This window comes from Canis lupus, chromosome 13 (assembly GCF_003254725.2).
Source record: "Canis lupus dingo isolate Sandy chromosome 13, ASM325472v2, whole genome shotgun sequence".
Taxonomy (NCBI): domain Eukaryota; kingdom Metazoa; phylum Chordata; class Mammalia; order Carnivora; family Canidae; genus Canis; species Canis lupus.
In genome coordinates this window covers 19528816-19554066 of record NC_064255.1, presented here as the reverse complement: position 1 = coordinate 19554066, position 25251 = coordinate 19528816, and the positions used below count along the sequence as shown (strand labels likewise).

The window sequence follows — 25251 nt, the reverse complement described above, 5'->3', positions numbered from 1 at the left end:
TCCAGTTATGTGAGATAAACAAAAATAGAGTAATCTGTTAACACCAAGAGGTGAAAAATGGTAAAGGGGAGTTTGCAAGTTTTTAGGATATACTGCAGAGCACTAAGAATGTTGGTGTTTATGTGAAAATAACACCTGTAAGACTTTCAGTTAAATGTGGTAGTTGGGACACTTCCACCTTTTTCTTCTCCTTCCCCAAACCTACACTCACAGCAAGGAATTAAGAAAAGGAAAAGAAAAGCAGAAACAATAAATAATGACAGTTTGAGAGTGGTAACTGAGCTGCTACAGCAGAGGAAGGGTCATCTGGGAGCCTGCAGAGGTGCTACTGTGAGGCATTAGGAAGATGATGGTGAGGTCCAGGCTAACGCAGGACTGGAGGCATAGGGAAGAAGCAGTCAGAAGTAAAGGTCTTCACCGTACCCTCAACCCCTCACAGCCAGGAGACTCTGTTCTCATTTTTTTTTTTTTTTTTCCTGGGGGAGAAGCAAGAAAGAAGTCCTAGCCCATTGAGCATCAGGCACACTGAAAGGTAACACTGAGGCTCGGGTTAAAACTGAGGGACTAACAAGAAGTGTTCATACTGAAAGGTCTGACTCCAAGCCCCATAGCCAGAAAGCTAGCAGCTACAAAAGCTCCACTAGAATGATTAAAGGATTCCCCTTCTGAAACACTGAATGCCCCTGGAAAAAAAAGAGCTTGACCCTGATATTGAAGTGGAGGTGTAGGGATAGGAGCTCTCAACCAAAATGATGACCTGTCACTCGACATCTTTACGGTGTAGATTACCAGACAGTATATTAGAGAAGGGTATGTAAAGCTTCCCATTTAAAAGTGTACAGACAGAAACATAGTAATTCAAAGGGCACCTGCACCTCAATGTTTATAGCAGCAATGTCCACAATAGCCAAAATATGGGAAGAGCCTAGATGTCTATTGACAGATGAATGGACAGATAAAGAAGATGTGGTCTGTATAGACAATGGAATATTACTCACTCATCAGAAAGAATGAAATCTTGCCATTTGCAATGACATTTATGGAATTAGAGGGTATCATACTAAGTGAAATAAGTTAATCAGAGAACGACAAATATATGACTTCCCTCACATGTGGAATGTAAGAAACAAAACAGATGAACATAGGGGAAGGGAAGGAAAAATAAATAAGATAAAAACAGAGAGGGAGGCAAACCATAAAAGACTTCAACTCTAGGGAACAAATTGAGGGTTGCTGGAGGGGAGGTGGGGGGGATGGGGTAACTGGGTGATGGACATTAAGGGGGGGCACTTGACATAATGAGCACTGGGTGTTAAATGCAACTGACGAATCACGAAATCCTACCCCGAAACTATAATACAGTATATGTTAACTACATGGAATTTAAGTAAAGAATAAAAAAAAAAGGTATTGGGGAAAGAGGGACTCTGCATTTCCATGGTCTTATGCTTACACATGTAAGGAAGGACTTTGATCCAGCAACAGTTCTAGATCCTGTCTCCCTAGCATCACTCACAGAGCTAGTCTGGAGTAGAAACAAGGCATGCTCTGATCAGATCCTTCTCTCCAACTATCCTCCGAGCTGGCAAGTCCTCAGGATGCATGCTCCCTACCATATGGTAAAGGCCCTGCCCCCATTGGGTTGATATGTATTTGTCCAGTTCTTCACTCAAGGAGGTTAGCTCAACTGGCCATAGATCTAAAATGTCATATCCTTCAATACAGCTTTTATTTTTTATTTATCTCCATCAGTGTTTCTTAGGTTTATTTCTCAATTGGTTCCAACTTTAGGAGAGTAAAGAGGGGTTTATTTGTTGAGACTCTCAAATCAGAAAAGTCCAAAATGAAAAAGAGAAATAAAGCAAGCGAAAGGAAAAAGAAGCCCAGCAGAAACAAACAAAAAACCTGCAGGGAACAAAAGCAAGTTTGCTATAATTAATATTCTCAGAGAACTAAGAGAAGATAATACACCCCATGAAACAAGTACAGGATCCTTAAATAAAAGAAAGTACAGGATCCTTAAATAAAAGAACAGTTGATGAACAAGAAGAGACTTTTAAAAATTAAGCCCATGAGAGCTCAAATGTTAAACATTCCATAAAAGGGCTTAAAAAAAAAAAAATGCAGGCAGCCCCAGTGGCTCAGCAGATAGTGCCGCCTTCAGTCCAGGGCCTGATCCTGGAGACCTGGGATCGAGTCCCACATCGGCCTCCCTGCATGGAACCTGCTTCTCCATCTGCCTGTGTCTCTGCCTCTCTCTCCCTCTCTCTCTCTCTGTCTCTCATGAATAAATAAATAAAATCTATTAAAAAAAATGCAAGATATTGCCCAGAAACTAGAACAAAAAGAAAACAATATGGAAATAGGAAAGAAAATTTGGTATTCTGTTCAGGTATTTTTATATGCTTAACAAAAGTTCTAAAAAGGAAAAAAAAAAAAACAGGAAAGAAACAAAATTATTAAAGATAAAAGTTTTCAGATTTAAGAATGTGAATCTTCTATTGAAATGGCTCATCAAATACATAGCTTAATAAATATAGGGCAGAGAAAGAGAATGGAAAATACATACACAGCACGATTCAGAGTAAAGCTTCTGGAGATAAAACATTCCAGAAAGGGGTAAAAACAAGCCAAAAATAAAACACTACAAAGGATAAGAATAGTATTACATTTCTCAATAGGAACACAGTCACACAGAAGATAATAAAGCAATGTCTTCAAAATTCTGAAGGTAGATGATTTTCAACCTAGGATTCTTCACAATCTATCAATCAAGTAAAGATATTTTCAGATACGCAAGAGCTTAAAAAAATTTATGCTCCACAAAGTTTAACTCAAGTAGTTACTGAAATATATGCTCCAACCAAGTTAGAGAGTAATCCAAGGAGGAGGGAGAACAGGGGTCTAGAAAAAAGGAGACTCCAAAAGAAGAGAAGAAAGAGAAGTCTCAAATGTTCTGCTATCAGAACAAAATATTGAACACTCTGAAAAAAAAATAAAGAGAAATAAAAAGAACTGCTGTCTTTGAACATACAATGAATTTAATGGGAAGTATGTAGAAAAATGTTGGGGCCTCTGGAAAAACATAATAATATTTTGCCTGTATGGAAGAATGGGCAAATTAAAAATGATTATCAACCATAAGAAAAACAAAGATTATACAAGAGAGGTGATATATTATATATATATATATATATATATATATATAGAGAGAGAGAGAGAGAGAGAGAGAGAGATGGATAACAATGTTAAAACTAACCACTGATTTTGCCAAAATTCAAGACTTCACTGTAAAGGGTGGAAAGGGAGAGTGAAGATGATATGAGAAAACTGAGTCTTAATCTTCCATAGATAGATGCTAAGATAATGTCTTCAACTGGCAAATTAAGAAACAGCAGCATTCAGATACTATTAACAGAACTGGAGGAAATGTTAAGAAAACCAGCCAAACAGCTGCAGGTAGCTGCTGCAGAGAGAGGCTGAAAGATGGAGAGGAGACAGTAGGGTACTGCTAGTGTCCACATCAAGTTTGTCAATACCATTTGCATCTTAAACTAGACCCATGTATTATTTTAATAAAAGTATGACATTTTTAAAACACTTCTGGACTAATAACATGAGTAAATAAAATAGTAAATTGTAAATGCATAGAGAATTCAATTCGACATTTATTATGTATTGTATACAAAGCACTGTGTTGTGCCCTTAGGCACTGAGAATTAGAGCCCATTACTACATGAGGGCAATACATAAATATTGCAAGAGAGTAGACTGAGAAGAAAGCAGCCAGCCTAGAGGTCCTACTTTGGAACATCAGTTTTACGACAATGCCTCTGCAAAATCCCACCTTCCCAGTGTGGATATTGGTAGGGTCATTCCAGTTGTGATCCAAGATAAGTAACACATGGTTCCTGCACTCAAGAACATTAGTAATGGTAAAGCAAGATTGTAAAATATACTGTTGTTATTACAAGTGAGAAAATAAAAAGCAGTGAAGCTTTTTATGTGAAGCACAATCTGCTGGGTGCCATTCTAAAACAAAAAGTTATCAATGATTTGTTTTTATCTGAAAGACGCACAATAGGTAATGTGCTTTAGAACTTAGCTCTACACTTTTATTAATGTTAAAAATAAACAAATCATGAACCTAACTCATGCTTATTAAAACAGCCAACTATATTACAACATTGGGCTATCTGGAGAGTGGAGTAAGACTTCCTCCTGGCCCTGATGTCAGAAAAAGAAATAGGGAATAGATGAAGTTTAACAGGGTTATGAACGAATAATTCACTGAGGCAAAAAATAATCTATAAATAAATGAGTTTGCACATGGTGGCAAAATTCTGGGAGACAAATATTGGACTAAAGTCTAAAAATGAATCAGCAAAAGAATGCTATTCCTGAGAAAGCTAGCAAGAACTTAGCATTTATTAAAGAAAAATATAGAGGAGAATATCTAAAAGTACCAGAGACTGAGTGTCAATCAGGTTTGTATTAGGCTCTATAAATTTAAAAAAGATATGGGATGGGCAGCTCTTGTGGCCTAGCGGTTTAGTGCCGCCTTCAGCCCAGGGTGTGATTCTGGAGTCCCAAGATCGAGTACCACGTCGGGCTCCCTGCCTGGAGCCTGTTCCTCCCTCTGCCTGTGTCTCTGCCTCTCTCTCTGTGTGTCTCTCATGAATAAATAAATAAAATCTTAAAAAAAAAAAAGATGTGGGAAACTCAGAGTAGTGACCGCAATGCTGGAGTGAAATGACAACACTGTTGTTTTGGATTTATCTTGCATCATAATAAATAGTCTTTATTTAAAACTTATCTAGTATTCTTTTTTTTTTTTTTTTTAATCTAGCATTCTTAAACCTTTTCTTTAAAATAATCAGTGAACAAGATATTAACATTTTCAAATATAAGAAGTTATGAACTACCAAAAAATCAAGTAAAAAAAACTATAAAATTATACAAATAATTCTAATATAATAGTATTAAATATAATTTTTAAAAATAAATAAAACTCCTGGAAGTAATTATTCTATTTTTTTAACGATTTTTTATTTATTGATTTGAGAGGTGGAGAGAGAGCATAAGCAGGTGGAGCAAGAGGGAGAGGGAGAAGCAGGCTCCCCATCGAGCAGGGAGCCCTATGTGGGGCTTGATCCCAGGACCCCGGGATTATGACCTGAGCTGCAGGCAGATGCTGAACCAACTGAGCCACCCAGGTCCCCTTGGAAGTAATTATTCTAAAAATAAAACCATACCAGAAATTTTATTTGAATTTTGTGTATTTTAAAAAACAAAGTGTCTCAATAATGTATGTACATTTTCATAAAAACTTTTCCAGTTGCTCTTTCTGATTCAGTACTGGTCAGAGAAACAGTGGAGAGATAGTACGTCTACTCCATGTCTTGTTGATAATTTTGAAAAAATCGTCTTGAACAACTTTTTGTTTCATAGCAAAGACTATAAACTTTGTACTGATTCTGAATTGTCGATTTTTTTCCAAAGAAAGTTGTTCTTAATATATTAGTTTTCACCATGTGTAAATTAATTATACATTCAGAAATTCTTACATAAGAAACTTTGTTTTGCTGTTACTTTGTCTTCTGAGATACAGGAACTTAACTGATATAACTTTACCCCAAATTTTAAATCCAGTATTGACTCTCTGGGTAAAGAAGAGATTGGTTCAGCAAATATTTCCATCACAAATTGATTAATTGAATCACTAATTTTCATCAAGATTTAATGCTTTGGATTACAAACTGGTCATTTCATGGATATGCCCAGAGCTGGTATCTCTAGCAGCTACTAGCTGTAAGCTTTCCCTCAACTTTTGGCCCCCTACTTGTCCTTGCACCTTGCCCAGAGCTGTGGCATCCTTACAACTGTGGTACAGCTCAGCTACTGGTGCTTCTACATTTATCTACCACTCCTGTTTCCCTTTTTCCCCAGTAGAGTTTCCAACCACACCTGCAGGCAGCAGTCTGGTTATAGCTGTTAGTATTTCCCTTCCCACCTATCTAGGAGGGTTAACTCTTCATACTCAAAGGAGAAATGTGTCAGCTTCAGAGAGCAGCCTATTTTTCTACTCTGGCAGTTTTTCTGGTTGGAAGGGTTAGGAAGAGAGGTGAAATGAAGGAAAGGGGAGATATTGAGGGAATTTTGTTACAAGGAGCTGCAAAAGGCTTAAGGCAAGGAAGCAGGGCCTGAAGACGAGTGTAGCAGGGACGGAACAAAGTCAAGAGGTGAATAATACTGCAGGTTGATATTTGAAATAAGAGTTTTCTAGCCAATAAATATTATTTCAGTATTTATTCTTTTTCTTGGTTTTAACATGTACTACTTTTTATTGAAACCGATCTGCCTTTCTAACTATTTTCCTTGCGCTAATATCGATACAATTAAAAAAAAAATCAATGGCTGGAGAAGCTCAAGACTACACAATTACCCTGATTTGCACAATTGAAAAAGTAGGTAATTCTTGAATAATTGAGACCAAGTATTCTAAAATTATTTTCCATTGAATAAAATAGGCTACTGAACTCAAGATAGTTTTAAAATGCTTTTAAAGAAAAAATAGACAGTTGTTATTTTATAATGTATCTACTCAATTTAATTATCATCTTTTTTTATATGCAACTAAAGAGGCTTCACAATTTGAATCAAATAAAAATTCTCTATCAATTGCCTTAAAATAAGTTCATAGTAGGTAGTAATTAATGATTATTTGTTTAAAAAAGTTAAGACTGATACCAAGTTAAGATTTATTTTTGTTTTTGAGAAGCAGGCTCCATGCAGGGAGCCAAATGTGAGACTTGATCCCGGAACTCTGGAATCACACCCTGAGCCAAAAGCAGACGCTCAACCGCTGAGCCACCCAGGGATCCCCCAAGTTAAGATTTAGTAATAGAGGTAAGACCTTAAACTATGACTCTTGGAAAAAGTGTTAGCTTCCTGAATAAGGAAAAATCCATAATGCTAACTTCATTCTGCCATATATATGAAATGTGTTGTTAGTAATAGTAAAAGTCTAAGAATCAATAGTCAAGTTAGCACATTAATTTATCTGTAGTTGTATTTTCTTCTCTCTGCAGTCTCTATCCTACTGTTACAACCAAAAATATATGGGAAATTTTATAAAAAGATCTATATTAATCAGAATTTTTTTAAAAATGGAAGAATGGAATACAAAATTTTCCTAAAGAAATATTTTTATGGGGCACCTGGATAGCCCAGTTTCTTGGTTTCGGCTCAGGTCATGATCTCAGGGTCATGAGATTGAGCCTTCCATCAGGCTCCAGCTTCGTATTCAGTGTAGAATCTGCTTAAGACTTTCTCTCCCTCTCCCTCGGTCCCTCTCCCCGTCTTCTCTCTCTCAAATAAATAACTCAATCTTTAAAATATATATATATATATTTTTATAAATGTTAACGGCAATGTACGAATAGATAGGAAGATTCTGAATCCGATGGAAAAAGGTTGCAGACCTTTCCTACTCTGCATCACCTCTATCAAGGATAGTTCTACAAATAAGCATTTTACCTAAAAGACAAAATGTGTAAGAAAAAGTATGACAGTAACAAAGCATTGTGTCTGAACGAGTTAACATTCTTAACATAGAATGAAATGTACAAATCATTACTTACTCAGACATTCTTTCAAAGCCAAAGCTTGAACATTAGCTAACTGTTTCTCTCTCTGTATAAGTTGCTCACCCGAAAAATGTGGAAGTGACAAGAAGTCAAAAGGAAAGCCTGAGAAATAGAAAAAAGTCAGTATTAAGGATGTTCTATGACAATAATACTCAGTTCACAGAAAATGTTATTAAACACTTTTAAAAAATAAAAGTCAGTTACCCATCTCTCTTGCTCTTGCTTATTTCAAAATAATAATTAAGATGTAGTAATCAAGTATACTAAATTATTTTGCATTTTAAGCTCTGACCTCCCTTTGAAATTGAGGGAATTCAAGTAACAGAGTAGAAATCCCTCCATAACATTTTCTTTTACGGGCTCAGCTACTCAAACTCCTAAACAAAGCAGAGACGGAGTATGAGAGCTAGTCTCTAAAGATGCCCAATCAACCACACCTACCATTCACCCATTGTGTAGTCCTTCCACAATCAATCTAGGCTAGCTCTCTGAAACTGATAGTAAATGACAGTAAATGACTTCAGGCTGGGTCAAAAAACCTGGTGGCTTCTTAGAACAATGCTCTAAGAGAAGTTAACTTCAAGATGGGCAATAAAATGGAACAAGATGCTTGAGAGGAAGTAACTAAAAATGAGGGATAAATTATAGAAAAATATGTTTAATGTGGAAAATACTAAAAGTTTCCTATTTGGAATCGAAAGATAACCCACTAAATTTTACCAAGTATAATGAAAAAGGGATTAATTATCTGGACTCTAAACTGCCCAAACATGCTATAATATGTTTGAAATAAAAGGCAAATTGAAAGGGAAATGGAGTTTGGGGAAAATAAATTCATTAAAAACCACCTAAGTTAACTGCATATACAAACAAATATAAAAACATTTTCTGGGCAGCCCGGGTGGCTCAGCAGTTTAGCACCACCTTCAGCCCAGTGCCTGATCCTGGAGTCCCAGGATCAGGCTCCCTGCATGGAGCCTGCTTCTTCCTTTGCCTGTGTCTCTGCCTCTCTCTCCCTCTGTGTCTCTCATGAATAAATAAATAAAATTTTAAAAAAATAAAAATAAAAAAAATAAAAACATTTTCCACCTAAAATGAACACTTACTCAGTTTGGCTTCTTCTGTCCTTGCTTTCATCTTTCCATGAATTAAAGTGAGTGCAAATGAGCCATTGATCTGGTTGGCTGAATGAATCAATGTGGCTTTACATTTTCTGTCACCATTACCTTGTAAGAGGAGATAATAGCTAGAACACTCTCCTTTCACTTCAACATCTGGAACTAAACAAAAACAATTATCTTGTTAAGTATGTGAAAATTCAACATGCAACATGGCAAAATCATATATTTGGCCTACAGGCTATAATGACTTTCTATGTTTTTTGAAAACAAGTTATTATATAATACACTTTGGGTAGCACTTATTCATTTAACTCAGAAAACTGAAAGCTGAAATTCATAACAAAAATGATTGTTTTTTACTTTAAAACATTTTACTTTAAAATTATGTGTACTTTTCATTAGCTTTTGAAATGGCCCACTAGAGTTCCATGGTATCTTTCTTGTATGACCACATCCATAATATATCAACTACTACTTCCAGCTTCTATTTCTTTAAAATGGAAGAAACTGACCCCTGCAAGCACATACAATTCAACTAGTGGAGCAGAAGTGTGCAGATACACTTTAGGGTAGCTATTCGGTTCTGCAGTGGGCATTCATAATGTATTTTACAGGGAATGGAGAGTACTCATTAATCTGGCATGCCAGTTACATGAAGGTCAGTTAAGACAGCTTCTTGTATATTTTAAAAACAAATCAAGTGAGGGTTATAGTGAAGGTCAAAGAAAAACTGTGAAGCCTTTGAGATTAAAAATAGAAGTAGAGTCCCTTTTTTTTGAAGATGGTAAATTGGACATAGGCATTCATTTTCACTATCTGCTGAAATTCCACAAAATGAGAATAAAGAGATTTTTAAAATAGCACAAATCTACAAGGACTAATATCTGACAGAAGAGACAATAGCAACTAATTTTGAAAGCAGGAAAGCAGATGAATAATTGGTAACAGACTGCTAAGGAAGCTGAGAAAAACAGTAGAGAAAGTTTAGAAGCAACATAATTTATACTACAATCCCTGACAAGACTCTGGGATGATGGTCCCAGGTGGCACTGGAAGCAATGTGAAGGTGAAATAAGAAAACAGGTTGAAGTCTGTGAGAAGCAGTTTGGCATCCTGACCACTCCTTATTCTACTGAGACACATGATTGTCCTTTCCCCAGCCCAGAAGACTACTGTTTATTCTTTGCAGAAAGTAAAACAAGGTGTCTCCTTCCTGAGAGATACTGGACAGAGAGGAGGGTTAAAGTTAATTATCAGTGGTTAAAATGTGTATTTGTATACTGATATACTGAATATTGAGGCCCTTTACTCTTCTTTACCTACATAACTTCTAGAATTTTAGAAGCTAGATAACAGAATTGAAATTTCTTTTGGAAATGTGATCAGTCCTAGAAGAAAGACTGAAGGATCCCAACATCAGAGTCAGCTAAGATCCCAATGAGATCACTCTAAAATGAAGATCACAGTCAACAAGCTATAATCCTGCACTCAAATTTTCCCATTAGCTTACTGATACCATCTCTTAAATATGACAGGCAGGCAAAAGTTATGGGCTCTTAAGGAGAGTTGCTAGTATGAAAACTAGATGCCAAAATAAATAGAAAAAAGTGCTTGCAAGGAAACAAAGAATATGCAGTAAAAAGAAATCACACACACAACAAACAAACCAATCAGATCATTAAAATCCTCAGAGAAGATATTGCATCTGTTCAATAAAAACAGATTATAAGAACATTAAGAAAAAAGTTCAGTGAATCTACAGAATGCATAGCAAAAAAGGCAAAGAAATGGAAAATAGTGGAGGAAGGGAAAGAGACACAGACACACGATCCAGGAGGAACAACATCTACACAGGAATGACAGAAGTGAGAACATGCAAAAGCACAGGCAAGGAAATTACCAACAAAATAATTATAAGAACACTTTCCACAATAAAAAGACCAGCTGAGGCATCTGGGTGAGTCAGTGTTTGAGCGTCTGCCTTTGGCTCAGGTCATGATCCCGGAGTCCTGGGATTGAGTCCTACATCAGGCTCTCTGCAAGGAGCCCGCTTCTCCCTCTGCCTATGTCTCTCTCTGTGTGTCTCTCATGAATAAATTAAAGTCTTAAAAAAGAAAAAAAGACAAGCTTCCAGGAATGCTGAGAGCCCAATATAAGAATATAAACAGAGCCACCAAGGTACATGATCATGTAAATTCAGAAAGATTCAGAAGATTCTACAAAATTCCAGAGAAAATATGGGTTTCCTATTTTAAAAAATTAGGAAAAAATAGCACTAGAATTCTAAACAACAGCACTAAAAGCTGGAAGACAGGGTGGCCTGGGTGGCTCAGCCGTTGAGCATCTATCTGCCTTTGGCTCAGGGCATGACCCTGGGCTCTGGGGATGGAGTCCCCCATCGGGCTCCCTACAAAGAGACTGCTTCTCCCACTGCCTATGTCTCTGCCTCTCTGTGTCTCTCATGAATAAATAAATAAAATCTTTAAAAAATAAAAAATAAAAACAAAAATAAAAGCTGGAAGACAATGGAACAATACCTTCAAAATTTCAGGAAGATTTTAGAGAATGTGCTCCACTAAAACAGGGGACTAAAGGAAGAAAGAGGAAGATTAAAGATACCAACAAAAGAAGGGCAGAAGAAATTTCCATAATGATGAATAAATAGTCTTTTAAACCCAAAGCTATGGAACACATCTAGAAAAAGAAGTCTGGATTAGACAGGTCATAAAGATCTGGAAGAGATTTCTTACACAAACATTGATAGAATACTTAATGTGCCTGAAGGTACTGAAATGAGTTTTACCACTGGGAGAAGGCTCTATGGCTAGATATATAAAAAGATTCACTAGCTCTAGCTAAAACAAAAGACTGTACAGGAAAGGAAAAATAACACTTCAAACATTGAAGAGCAATTACATACTCATAATAATTAAAACAATGGATATTAATTTAAAATTATTGTATAATCATTCTGAGAGGATAGAGAAATGAGAAGAATTTGAATGTGTGATGAGAGCAAAGGAGCTTAAAGGATCCGTATTTCCCTGATTGAAAACTTACTATGTAGCTACCATAATCAAGACATTGAGGGACAGACATACAGATGAACAGAAATGAGAGTGCAAAAATACACCCTCACATTTACAGTCAAATGATTTCCAACAAAGGTGCCAAGACGATCTGATGGAGAAGGAACAGTCTTTTCAACAAATGGTCCTGGAACAATTGAACAACCAATATGCAAAGGAATGAAGCTGGACCCCCTACCCATCTACCTCACAATATATATATATATCATAATTAATTCAAAATGGATCATAGATGTAAATTTACAAACCAAACTTTAAAACTCTTAAAGGCATAAATCTTCATGACCTTGGATTAGGCCATGGTTTGTTAAATAAGAGACCCAAACAAAAGGAAAAACAAAAGGAAACAAAAGGAAAAAGCAAAAGTAAAAAAAGCGAAAACTAAATTTCACCAAAATTCAGAACTTCTGTGTTTCAAAGTATACCCTCAAGAGAATGAAAAGTCAACCTACTATGGACTTCGGGTTATAATGGTATGTCAATGCAAGCTTATCAATTTTAACGAATGTACCATTGGGGTGGAACGTTGGTAACAGGGGAGATTATATGTGAGGACATGGGCTATATGGAAACTTTCTGTACTTTCTGCTCAATTTTGCTGAGTCTCTAAAACTGCTCTAAAAAATAAAAATTATTAATTTTAAAAAGGGCAGCGTGGGTGGCTTAGCGGTTTGGAGCCTGCCTTCGGCCCAGGACGTGATCCTGGAGACCCAGGATCCAGTCCCACATCAGGCTCCCAGCATGGAGCCTGCTTCTCCCTCTGCCTGTGTCTCTGCCACTCGCCCCGCCTCTGTATCTCTCTCAAATAAATAAATAAAATCTTTAAAAAAAAAAAAAGAAGTATCCATATGACAAGGTTGCTATGATGAGGATTAAATGTGAGATGCTGCAGGGAAAGTGCTTACTTAGATCATTGCCTGACATATACTAACTATTCAATAAATATTACTAATCAATTAAAGAAAAGTCAACCCACAGAACAAAGTTTTTGTGAATTATATATCTTATAAAGGATTTGTATCTAGAATATATAAATAACTCCACAACTCTAACACTAATAAAAAGACAACTCTATTAAAACTGAGTACAGGATCTGAATAGACATTCCTCCAAAGATAAATACAAATGGCCAAAAGCACATGTAAAGATGTTCTTCATTAGCCAACAAGGTCGTGCAAACCAAAACCACAAAGATACCACTTCACCTCCCTTAGAAGAATATAACAAAAACTATAGACAATAAACAGGTACTGGTATAGGTATAGAGAAAATGGAACTCTTATAGATTTTTGGTGGGAATATAAAACGGTACAGCTACTTTAGAAAAGTCTGAAAATTCCTCAAAAAAGTAAAACTTATAAATTAATATATGACTGAGAAATTCCACTTTCAGGTTTATATTCAAGATAATTTTAAACAAATGTTCACACAAAAACATGTACACAAATATTCATGGCAACATTATTTACAATAGCCCCAAAGAGCCAACAGCTAAAGTGTCCGTCAACTGATGTGTGAATAAATAATAAGTGATACATCCAAATGACAGAGCTATAATCAGCAATGAAAAGGAAGGAAGTATTGGTATATCATACAACAAAGATAAACCTTAAATACATTATGCTGTATGTGAAAGAAGTCAGTCATTAAAGATGACATATTTATTGTGTGATTACTTTTATATGAAATGTCCAAAATAGGCAAATCTATCCAGAAAGAAACAGATCCGTAGTGGCCCAAAGGCTGGAGGAGGAGCAGGCACTGGGGATGGGGAGGGACTGCTAAAGGCTATGGAGTTGCTTTCTGGAGAGATGGTGTAGGAATTATAAACTTTTTAATATGTAATTGTCTTAGGAATGTAAGATTCTGCTCATAAAAAAGTTCTTAGCATTTTGGAATTTACACAAATATGATACATACATATATATATGTACACTTACATACATATATATGTGTGTGTATGTATACAGACATACACAAAGAAAACTGTAATTTTATTAAAACGGTTTATTTCACAGATGAATATACTGAGACTTAAAGCTCATCTCTCTAAACAACCATCTAGTACAAAATAAATTTATTCAATAGAGCCATTAATACTGTTTATAAATATCAATCTTAGAAAAGGAGTTTCAATAAAGGTTTTAGGAAGGAAAAATCCTTGTTACCAGTTGCATTTGAAACTCAAGTTTGCTAAGAGTTATAGTTACTTTAATTCATTTACAAACTTAGCACTTTGCCAATTCAATTTATGGGTGTCCCTTCAAGCCATAGCACCCTTTCCACATTTATTTTACATTCCATCACCTTTATGAGCATTTTAATCATGGAAGCCTGTAATTACAACAATTTTATTTTTCTCAAAAGAAAAATATTTATTTTAAGGAACTTCCCTAATCATAATGACTATGCAGTCATTTAAAAAAATGTTATTCCAGGTTTGGCAGATGTTAACTGAAGAGTTATTAAGTAGTTTTTATGTAAATACTACAGAGAGTAATAGATATACAATTAGCATTGTTATTCAATTCTCATAGCAGTTCCTAAAGAAATAAGGGGAAATGATCACAACAGAAAACTTCTACCTATTTTCTTTGTTTTTAAAGATTGATTTATTTAAGGGAGAGGGAGTGAGTGAGCATCAGAAGGAGGGGCAGAGGGAGACAGAGAATCTCAAGCAAACTCTCCCGAGTGTGGGGCTCTATCTTATGACCTTGAGATCATGACTAGAGCCAAAATCAAGAGTCAGATACTTAATGGACTTCAGGCACTCATGTACCCTCTATTTTCTTCAGTTATTTTTACACTATCAATTTTTAAGAGATTGATTGGCTTGCATGTCCTCTCCAACAAAAATCCATTTTGGACCTACTATATAGGTAAAATGAAAGAGGTAGAAACTACAGTGCCCTTTAAATGTAACAAATTGTACAAATAATATATAAACTATAATGAAGAGATAGATCATTCTTAGTTTCATTAGCAAACAAAATTCTAGTAAAATAAAAATAAAGTCATATTTTATACCAAATATGTTCCTCAGTGGTTCTTAAAATCTTGTAACACCCTCTCTTTTTAAAAGTTTAACAATATAAAATACTAAAGAGTATTACTATAAGGAGGAAATAATATTCCATATGATATAATGAAAAATATCTCAGCATGATTAGGGTATAAGATATTCTGAAGTAAATCCTCTGACTGACAAATATTATATATCTACATCTACATATCTTAAGAAACAACCAATTGATATACACAATTATTTTGATAATCATGCTAAAAATTAAACAATAAAATAAAATCTAGTCTTCAATGTAGGGATTTTATGAAGCTACACACTTCTCAACAATGTCATTGTTCATACAATTCTAGACTCAAATCTTTGAAATGGTCCTTAGGGTCAGCTAGGGAATCATAAGGAAAACAACAACAACAATCTAATCATATTTACAAAGCATTTTCAAAATATTTATTGCCTAGCTTGATTCCCCACTGTCTTCATCAGACTAAGCTTTGAGCAATTTAACATAAAACTTAGCTTCACGGAGACTAGCCAAGAAAATGCCTCCAGGCTCAATTATAAAAATAAATCTGAAATGGTTTAAGAAACGATAGTATTGTTCAATAGCTGTATGATACCTCTTACTGTGAAGATTCCAAAAATGCAGAAAAAATTATAAATTGCACCATGACTATTTTAAATGAGTAAGTAACATTAGGATCATAAACTTTATATATTTCCCTTTAGTTACAACATAGTAAAATAGGCAATTTGAAAGCTACAATGAATAGACAAACTTCAGAAGATATTTCAAGATCTTTTAATCATGAAGAACAAGGATTTCTTTACTGTTCCATAGATATAGACATCCTTTAAGATTGACAGAATAACAAAGCTACTGCAGAGTTTACAAAGTGTCTACCTTCATCACCAACTGTGATTCAAACAAGTTTGTGAGATACACTAAGCAAGTATTACTATCCTGATTTTCTAACCAAAGAATTAAAAGCCTAAGATAGTGATTCTTTTTTGTCTCAGAGCATCTTAAGGACTTTCTCTTCAGTAACAGTGGCTCTCTAGCCTAGGGTTTTGAAAAAAGCACATCTAGGGCAGAAGTTCTTAATGCTGGATGCACTTGAAACACTTGAGTGCTTTTACAAGCTATTGAGGGCCTGGTTTCCTCCCCAGAAATTTGTATTTAATTGTTTTCAGGTAGGACCCCGCTAGATTTTCTTCCTTTTTGACCTTCCTTCCTTCCTGCCTTACCTCCTTGCCTCTCTCTTTCCTTCCATCTCTCTCTCACAAAAAGTTTTAATGAGGTATAATGTACACATATCAAAGTATAAATGTGATTAACTTAAGGAAATTATATAATTATGCATCCATCACTATAATCCAGTTTTGGAAAACTCCCATTATTTTTCTGCAGCCAATCTCCCCTCCTATTCCTGGCCTTAGGCAACCACTGATCTTCCTTCTGGACCTTTAGCTTTTTATAGAAATTCCATATAAACTTACCATATTTAGGTACACCCAAAATTTGTCATGCCTCAATATGTTAAGCAATATTCCACTGTATGGACAAAACAAACTGTGTTTATCTATTCACATGGATATTTGCATAGTTTCCAGTTCTTAGCTACTAAAAATATGGCTCTTATTAACAGTTACTTGCAAGTGTTTGTGTGAACATATGTTCTCATTTCTCCTGGATAAATACCTAGGAATAGAAATACTGAGTTGCATAGTTAAGTGTAAGTTTAACCGCTACACTGTTTTCCAGAGTATCTATGCCATTTTACACCATCACCAGCTATGTGTGAGATTTGCAGTTTCTTCACATCCTCATCAACATTTGATAGTCACTGTTTTTAATAATACCCATTCTAGTAAGCGTATTATAGAATTGCATTGTGGTTTTAATTTGCATTTCCCAGAAGACTAATGATGTTAAACATCTTTCACGTACTTTATTAGCTATTCATGTATCTTAATGAAATGTCTACTCAAGTCTCTTACCTATTAATTGGGTTGCAAGAATTTTTTTTTTTATGTATCTGTCCACTGTTGACATGACTGGAAATGATGTATCTGGGTGCCCCAGTTGGTTAAGCACCTGCCTTCAGCTCAGGTCATGAATCTCAGGGTCCTGGGATCAAGCCTCACATTGGGCTCCCCCTCAGCAGGGAGTCTGCTTCACATTCTTTCTCTCTCCCTCTGGCCCTCCCCATTTCTTGTTTTCTCTCTCTCTCAAATAAAGAAGGAAAATAAAAAACAAAAAAATAGGAAATGTTTTTTCTTAGCAGTTTTTAAAATTTTTTTCTGGGGTGCCTGGGTGGCTCAGGAGGTTAAGCATCCAATTCTTGATTTTGACTCACATCATGATCTCAGGGTTCAGGGATCAAACCCAGGTCAGGCTCCATGCTCAGCAGGGAGACTGCTTGTTTCCCTTTCCCTGTGCCCCTTCCTCTGCTCCTGCACACATGAGCTCTCTCTAAAATAAATAAATAAATCTTTTAAAAAATAAAATTAAAAAAATAAATAATTTTTCTTAGTGTTTTTTTTTTTGAAAGTAGACATTTTTAGTTTGGGTGAATTTATAGATTTTTTTCTTTTTATAGATCCTTTTGGTTGATATATTTTCTTACAGGTGTTTTATAGTTTTAATGCTTGCATTTAGTTATATAGTTCATTTAGAGATAATTTTTACATAAAAATCTTACATATGATATCCAGTGCTTTCAGCACTGCGTTAAGGAGACTTTTTCCCATTGATATCTTTATTTCTATACTGTTCCATTGATACATGTATGTTCTTCATTCAATACCACACTGTCTTGAATACTGTGGCTTTATAGCTGTGAAGTTGTGAATCAGGTAGTGTAAGTTCCCAAAAGTCATTCTTCCTTTTCAACATTGTTTAGCCATTCTAAGACCTTTGCAATTCCATATAAATTTTGTATCAGTTTGTCAATTTCTATGAAAAGTCCTCTTGGGATTTTGTTAGAGATGAATTAAATCTATGGGTCAATTCAGAGGGAAGTACCATCTTAATATAGAGCTTCCCAATTTACAAACACGGTGTATCTTTTCATTTACTTCTATTTTCTTTATTACTCTCAGTAAGTTTTGTAGTTTTCAGTGTACAGATCTTGCACTTCCTTTATTAGATGTAGTCTTCAGCATTTTATTCACTGACTTCTGGTCTCATTCCTTCTTCCTAATTAACTTGGAATTAGTCTTCTAGCTTCCTGAGGTTCATGTTTGGATTACTAATTTTAGATCTTTCTTCTGTGATAAGCATTTATGATCTTCTTAGTACTGACTTACATGCTATCCATAATTTGATATGTTTTGGTTTCATTAGTTAAAAACATTTTCTAATTTCCCCTTTGGTTTCTTCTTTGACCTATGGGTTATTTAAAAGAGTCTAATTTCCAAATATTTAAAGTATTCCTCACGTTGGTATTTGCTAACTTCTAATTTAATTCTATTGTAATTTAAGAACATACTGGGCATTATTTCTACCCTTTTAAATTTATTAGCCTTAGTTAATCACTTAATATATACATGGTCTATCCTGGGGAACATTCTATATATGCTTAAAGACAACGAGGACGCCATTGAATGGTGTATTCAATAAAAGTTAACACAGTAAAGTTGGCTGACAGTGTTCATTACCAGAAGTCCTACCATCTGCAATAATGCCCTGAATGCAGTGTCATTTCATTTTAACCTTATTAGTTTCAGCTCATTATTTTGAAACACTTTTATCACACTGATTTGAGAATCAAGAAGGCACATGATTCATCAATTCAAAACATTTCATTAGTCCTTATTAATCTAGTCCCTTTAAAAATTCTTTTACTAGAAGACACTTGTCTGTCAACAAAACAGTAACTTTTTTCAAGAGTACCTTTAAAATATTTTCTTTCAAAAGAATTCCAATTAAAAAAAATGAGACAACAATAGAACTCAAGATTGTAAAATTATCTGGATGGTCTGTGGATACATTCAGACTTGGGTGAAAATTCTGATTGTACCCTGTGATATTAGAGAAGTTTCTTGATTTCTCTATATTTCAGATTATTCATTTGTAATGTATAGTTAGGCAATGATCAATATTGAATCTTTTGACAATTCTGTAAAACTTCTCTGTGAACATATGGTAAGCCAGGCACTTTTCATTACACTACTGGCTTTTCAGTACAAGTTTTACATATAGAAGCCTTTCTTCAGAGTAATTGTTGCATTTGTTCATACAGTTATGTTTTTGTTTTTAAAGATTTTATTTATTTATTCATGAGAGAGACAGAGAGAGGCAGAGACATAGGCAGAGGGGGAAGCAGGTTCCTCACAGGGAGCCTGATGTGAGACTCGATCCCGTGACTTAGGGATCATGACCTGAGCCAAAGGCAGATGCTCAACCACTGAGTCACCCAGGCGTCCCATGTTCACATAGTTCTTTTGCATTTTTCTTAGTATCATAATACTTTCTGGCTATTTCACTGAAAATTACTGTTAAAAATCATTTTTTGGCTATGTTTAATTTAAGCATAATTCAGTTGGAACATTGTTTTTCTATTTTAGGTCAAACCATATGCAACTGCTGATACCTAACAATTTTTGATATACAAGTACAGCAATACCATATGGTTCAAATTAATATATATATGTATGTTATTTCATCAGAGATGATTTGTTAAACCTAAGGAACTGACAAAAACTAGGGCAAATATTTTGATTCACACTGTATGGGTGGAATCCATTCAAAATTTTTTTACTTTTCCAGACAACAATTATCACTACCTGGAAATATAAATCTCATGTATTACTTAACAACTATTTTTGAGTACCTAATAAGTATCAGGCACTCTTCCAGGCACTGAAAATAAAGAAATGAATAAAAATAAAAAACTCCATCTTGTCTCCTCTGGCTTTGAGTGAGAGAAAAAGACACCTACTATATTAGGTCTGGTAAGTACTAACAGGAAAAAAAATAAAGTTGGAGAAATGGATATAAAGTCAGGAGAAGAGTCTGTTTGCAATTTTCGATGGGATGGCAAATTAGGTCCTGAATGAGAAAATGACTGGAGTAAAGGCCCCTCAAAACTGAGAGGCCTAGCCATATGGCTTCTGGGGTAAAGTCTAAACTCATTACCTCCACAGTTATGTAAGCTTCCTGAGAACATGGACTTTGTTCTATTCACTGTTGGTCCAGCATGTGTAATAGTGCCTACTGTACTGTGGATATTCGATAATAATATCTGCTATTTAATGCAAAACTTCTATTTATATAAACAAATATTTAATGCAAAACTTCTATTTATATAAACAAATACATACAAGTGCTTACACATACTCCAAATTGTTGTTTTTACCACAAATGTTAGCATAATAGTCTTTCCACATCTAACTTTTTTCAAGTACTATCTCTCCTGGATTTATGGTTGGTTGCTATTGAATACAATGGTATAATTAAGTAAGACTTGTAATGGCCTCTTGATATTTCTTTCTTTTTTTTTTAAGATTTTATTTATTTACTCATGAGAGACATGGAGAAAGAGGCAGAGACATAGGCAGAGGGAGAAGTAGGCTCCCTGCAGGGAGCATGATGCAGAACTCGATCCCAGGACTTCCAGATCACAACATGAGCCAAGGCAGATGCTCAACCACTGAGCCACACAGGTGCCCCTCGATATCTATTTTCTATTATAGTTTAAATTCCAGAGGATCCCTGGGTGGCTCAGCGGTTTGGCGCCTGCCTTTGGCCCAGGGCGCAATCCTGGAGTCCCAGGATTGAGTCCCGCGTCAGGTTCCCAGCATGGAGCCTGCTTCTCCCTCTGCCTATGTCTCTGCCTCTCGCCCTCTCTCTGTGTCTATCATAAGTAAATAAATAAATCTTTAAAAAAATAAATAAATAAATTCCAGGAAAGGAGGAACCAAGTCTACCTTGCTCATTACTAATCTCCAGATTATTTTACCATGCCTGATACATAATATTTACTCAATCTCAAAAAAATGAATGAAAGGTGTGACTGACTAAAGGAATGAATGAATGAATGAACAATAAGGTCATAAAGGATTAAAATCAGAGAATAGCTTAAAGGAACCATATACAGTTTAGCATGGACGACAGGGGAGATGCAGAGCCAACAGTAAAGCAGAGCTGGACATAATGTAGTAAGTTTCAGGAACACAGAACATTGATTTAAGAGTTTCATCTAATAGTTGATATCTTTAGAATAGTGAGAGAAGCTACTTGTAGTGGCACTATAATGGGATACGATGTTTTCCTAAGTAAGAGCTATTAAAACTTTATGCTAGCTAAAACTTGGCTCCTCATTTACAAAAGGAGTTCTGTCATGAGATAAATAATTTCCCCTACAGAAAGGGCTATGGGTAGAATAGAACTTAATAATCAGCTGTCCAATTTGATTGTTTCTACTTCCAAGATAAAAAAAAAAATACTGTAAGGTAGCAGCATAATCAGCATTTAATGATACAGCCTAATCAGTAATCAACAATCTGCCTTGGAAGATTGTCATGTGATATATGTCTTATTATTCAGAAGTTACCAATATTAATCTCCAAATTTCAAGAGGTGCTAATTTAAAGAAATCAAATCAAGTCATATGCTAAGGTAGTTTCTTTTTTTCTTTTTTTAAGGTAGTTTCTTAAAGTTGCAATGAAAAGCATGGGAAAAAATCCACTTAAGAATAAATTCTAAATCAATAAATTACCTTTATAAAAGTTACAAAGGAAAAATTAATAATGGGCTGTCCAGATCACAGTCAAGTTTAATTAGGAGATATTAATATTCAATTCATAGTAAGCCTTACACACGTGTAATGTTGAGAAATGGATAAATATTATCCTAGGATTTCATGTAAAGTAAGTGAAATTGACTACTGCCACCTAGCAAATCTATTTCTGTTTTTGTTTTAGCATCTGCCAAAATCACCATGTATACATCTATTCCCTGGGAGGAGTTGAGTAGGGTCAAAGCCGCACTTCTTTATGTACTAGTACAGTGCAACAAACTATATTAACAATACCTGTTCCTCCAGGAAGCTGTTCTGAATTCTTACAATTATGTTAGGTCATACATTCTGGAAGTATCTTTCACTTCACCTTCATACTGTTGACTAAACAGAGTAAAAAATGATTTTTCAAAGTGCCTTCATCACTTGATTGGGATCGTGCAACTACTTTGTCAAGTGGAAGGACCAGTTTGACTCCCCTTTATTTCCCACACTGGTAATATGCAATAAATGGTATTTTGTTGTTGATGTTAATGATTATAGCCCCCTAGGGTCTTCCAACTACCATCTGCTAAACTACTTTTTAATTTTTCTTTCACTTTTACCTTAAACACAGGTATTTCTGAAGATCCTAGCTTTGGCTCTCTTCTCTAGTCATGCTGTGGTTTTGTCTAGCCACTCCTAGGGCATCAACTATTACCTGCACACAGTCATGGTAGGCTTTTACATTGGGGGCTTCTCTGCATTCACACCCTTGTCTAGTCACAATCCCCCTATGAACCTGGGCCATTCTTGTGAGTAGCTTTAAATAAAAGAATACAGTAGAAGTGACACTGGGGGATCCCTGGATGGCTCAGCAGTTTGGCCTTCGGCCCAGGGCGTGATCCTGGAGACCTGGGATCAAGTCCCATGTCTGGCTTGCTGCATGGAGCCTGCTTCTCCCTCTGCCTGTGTCTCTGCCTCTCTCTCTTTCTCTGTCTCTCATGAATGAATAAATAAAAATATTAAAACAAAACAAAAAAAACAACGAAGTGACGCTGGGCCAGATCAGGGACTAAGCCTTAAAAGTCCTAGAAGTTTTGATTTTTGTACATTTTGGAGTCTTAAGCCTCCATGGAAAAATTCCAGCTAACCTGCTAGAGATCACATGAAGAAAGCATGGGGCAAGGAAAAGGCTCTGAGATTATATGGAGAAAGTAAGATAGCAGCCACTGCATCCCAAGCTGAGTTCAACTTTTGAACAATCCATAAACTCAGTGCAGCTGCATCAGTGACCCCTGGTGAGAATGGCAGAAGAACCATCCAGGTGGGGAAGCCTGGGTGGCTTAGCGGGTCAAGCTTCAGGCTTCGCTCAGGTAATGATTCCCGTGTCCTGAGAGCAAGCTCCTTGCTCAGCGGGGAGTCTGCTTCTCCCTTCCTTCTGCCCCTTCTCTGGCTCATGCTCTCTCCCCTGCCCACCCCCTCAAAATAAATAAAATCTTAAAAAAAAAAAAAAAAAAAAAAAGAATCCACCCAGGTAAACCTAGTTCAAAAAGCATTTGCTCTTTGGGACACCTGGATGGCTTAGCAGTTGAGTGTCTGCCTTTGGCTCAAGGCATGATCCCAGGGTCCTGGGATCAAGTCTGCAACAGGGTCCCTGCAGGGAGCCTGCTCTTCCCTCTGCCTATGAGTCTGCCTCTCCCTCTATGTCTCTCATGAATAAATAAAATCTTTAAAAAAATAAATAAAAATAAAATGAAAAAATAAAGCATTTGCTTTTTGAAGCTACTTAGTTTTAGGCTGGTTTGTTACAAAATAAATAAAACAGGTGGTAAACTCAAAATCTAAATCTCTAGCCCTGACCATTCTCTAGGCATAATAGACCTAATTTCAAACTCTAAATTTAAATTTCCATATAGATATCATCTCCATTTCAAATTCAACATTTGCTAAGATGGATTTCAGCATCTCACCTATATAATACTGTGTAAGCTACCGATAAAATTTGTACTCCTCAGGATTCTATGGCTCTGGAATCTTTCTAGAGACTTCTTCTAGAACGATCCAGGTCAATGTTTCCATTCCAGATCTTAGTCCCTTCATACCATGGGACACGAAAACTAACTATAAGCTCAAAGATAATTTAAAAAAATTATTGTCCAACCACAACAACAGAAAAAACCAAGTACATATAAGCAAACTATGAAGAAGCACCATTTAGCTATACGACTGGGGCAAGCAACTAACATTTTGAGGCATAGTTACCTCAAAAAATACTAAAGTTTGGATATAAATGGTGTGATTTTACAACAGGTTTCATCTTTATAATGACATTTTCAATGTAATAAAGCATTAGATGCAATACAGTGCAGTGATTAAGAACAAAGCCTGGGTTCAAATCCTTGGAGAAGTTACAGAACTATTAACTGTCGGAGCCAGGATTTGAACCAAGATTCTGCCAATTAACAGCTCTGTAACTTCTTCAAATCCCAATTTCTGAATCTGTTAAATGGATATAAAAATAAATTTATAGGGCTATCATAAGAATTAAATGAGCCAATATAGAACACTGCATAGCATATAATTGTTAAATAACTTCTATTTCTTCAGAAAACTATAATCACAAGGTTTTATGTACCATATGATAAATTAATCCCTTTCTTTTCTTTTTTTTTAGATTGTATTTATTTATTTGACAGAGTGAGAGAGAGAGAGTGCATATGTGAGCATGAGTGGAGGTCAGGGAAGAAGGAGAGGGAGAAGCAGACTCCCCACAGAGCAGGGAGCCCAACGCAGGGCTCGATCCCAGGACCCCAGGATCTTGACCTGAGCTAAAGGCAGATGCTTAACCAACTGAGCCACCCAGGCACACCTAACTACTTTATTTCATAAATTTCATTCCTGAAATGTCTCTAAGAAACCCATGTTTGATATAATCAGGTATCTACTTAATCAAAATTGCCTTTAGATAGCTGGTTATTTTTTTGAATATATAAGGTAGCATATACTTTGTTGTCACTAACAGTAGGTTATTAGAGATAAAAAATCTTAAAATGCTGTGGCTTTGTTTTAAAACTAAGTAATAAATAATATTTTCTCATAAAGAATGTCATCTCCATTTTATAAAACACCTTAAAAATTTACTACTTACCACTGATTGTCTTAGGCTTTTTAGCTATGTATTCTCTCCATTTTCTTGAGCTGAGTTGGCTGGGAGGTGGAATAATTATGTTACTAATAGTACACGGCAATACAAAAAGTGCACCAACCTAGATAAAACAGAACGTATTTTTAGTGACTTAACGCACTGAAATTAATTCTTAAATAGTGTCACCTGACAATTTTCCACTCAAATTTCACCTATATAACAGGTACTTTTTCATACTCTCTCACAAGTCCACTGTAAAAACTGGAAAACCAAAAACAATACCCAAACTGTTAGGAAAAAAAAAGGTAAAAAACCAGACAAAGGTAGTCAGACACAGACAGCGTTTTCCATTAAGTTATGTATTTCTGGGCAGCCTGGGGGGCTCAGCAGTTTAGTGCTGCCTTCGGCCCAGGGCATGATACTGGAGACCCGAGATTGAGTCCCACCCCGGATCAAGTCCCACGAGGCTCCCTGCATGGAGCCTGCTTCTCCCTCCG

General features: G+C 35.7%; 1 protein-coding gene across 3 annotated transcripts in view; it reads right to left on the bottom strand.

Annotated features, from left to right (window-relative positions):
* Positions 1 to 25251, bottom strand: part of LOC112662022 (MDM2 binding protein) — a 71089-nt gene that overhangs the window by 26700 nt on the left and 19138 nt on the right. For all 3 annotated transcript variants that reach the window (XM_025450299.3, XM_025450301.3, XM_025450300.3), the window contains exons 11-13: positions 24758 to 24875; positions 8756 to 8929; positions 7644 to 7751 (exon numbers count right to left, since the gene is read on the bottom strand). In XM_025450299.3, coding sequence (XP_025306084.1) covers positions 7644 to 7751; positions 8756 to 8929; positions 24758 to 24875 — 400 coding nt within the window. The remainder of the gene's footprint in view (positions 1 to 7643; positions 7752 to 8755; positions 8930 to 24757; positions 24876 to 25251) is intronic.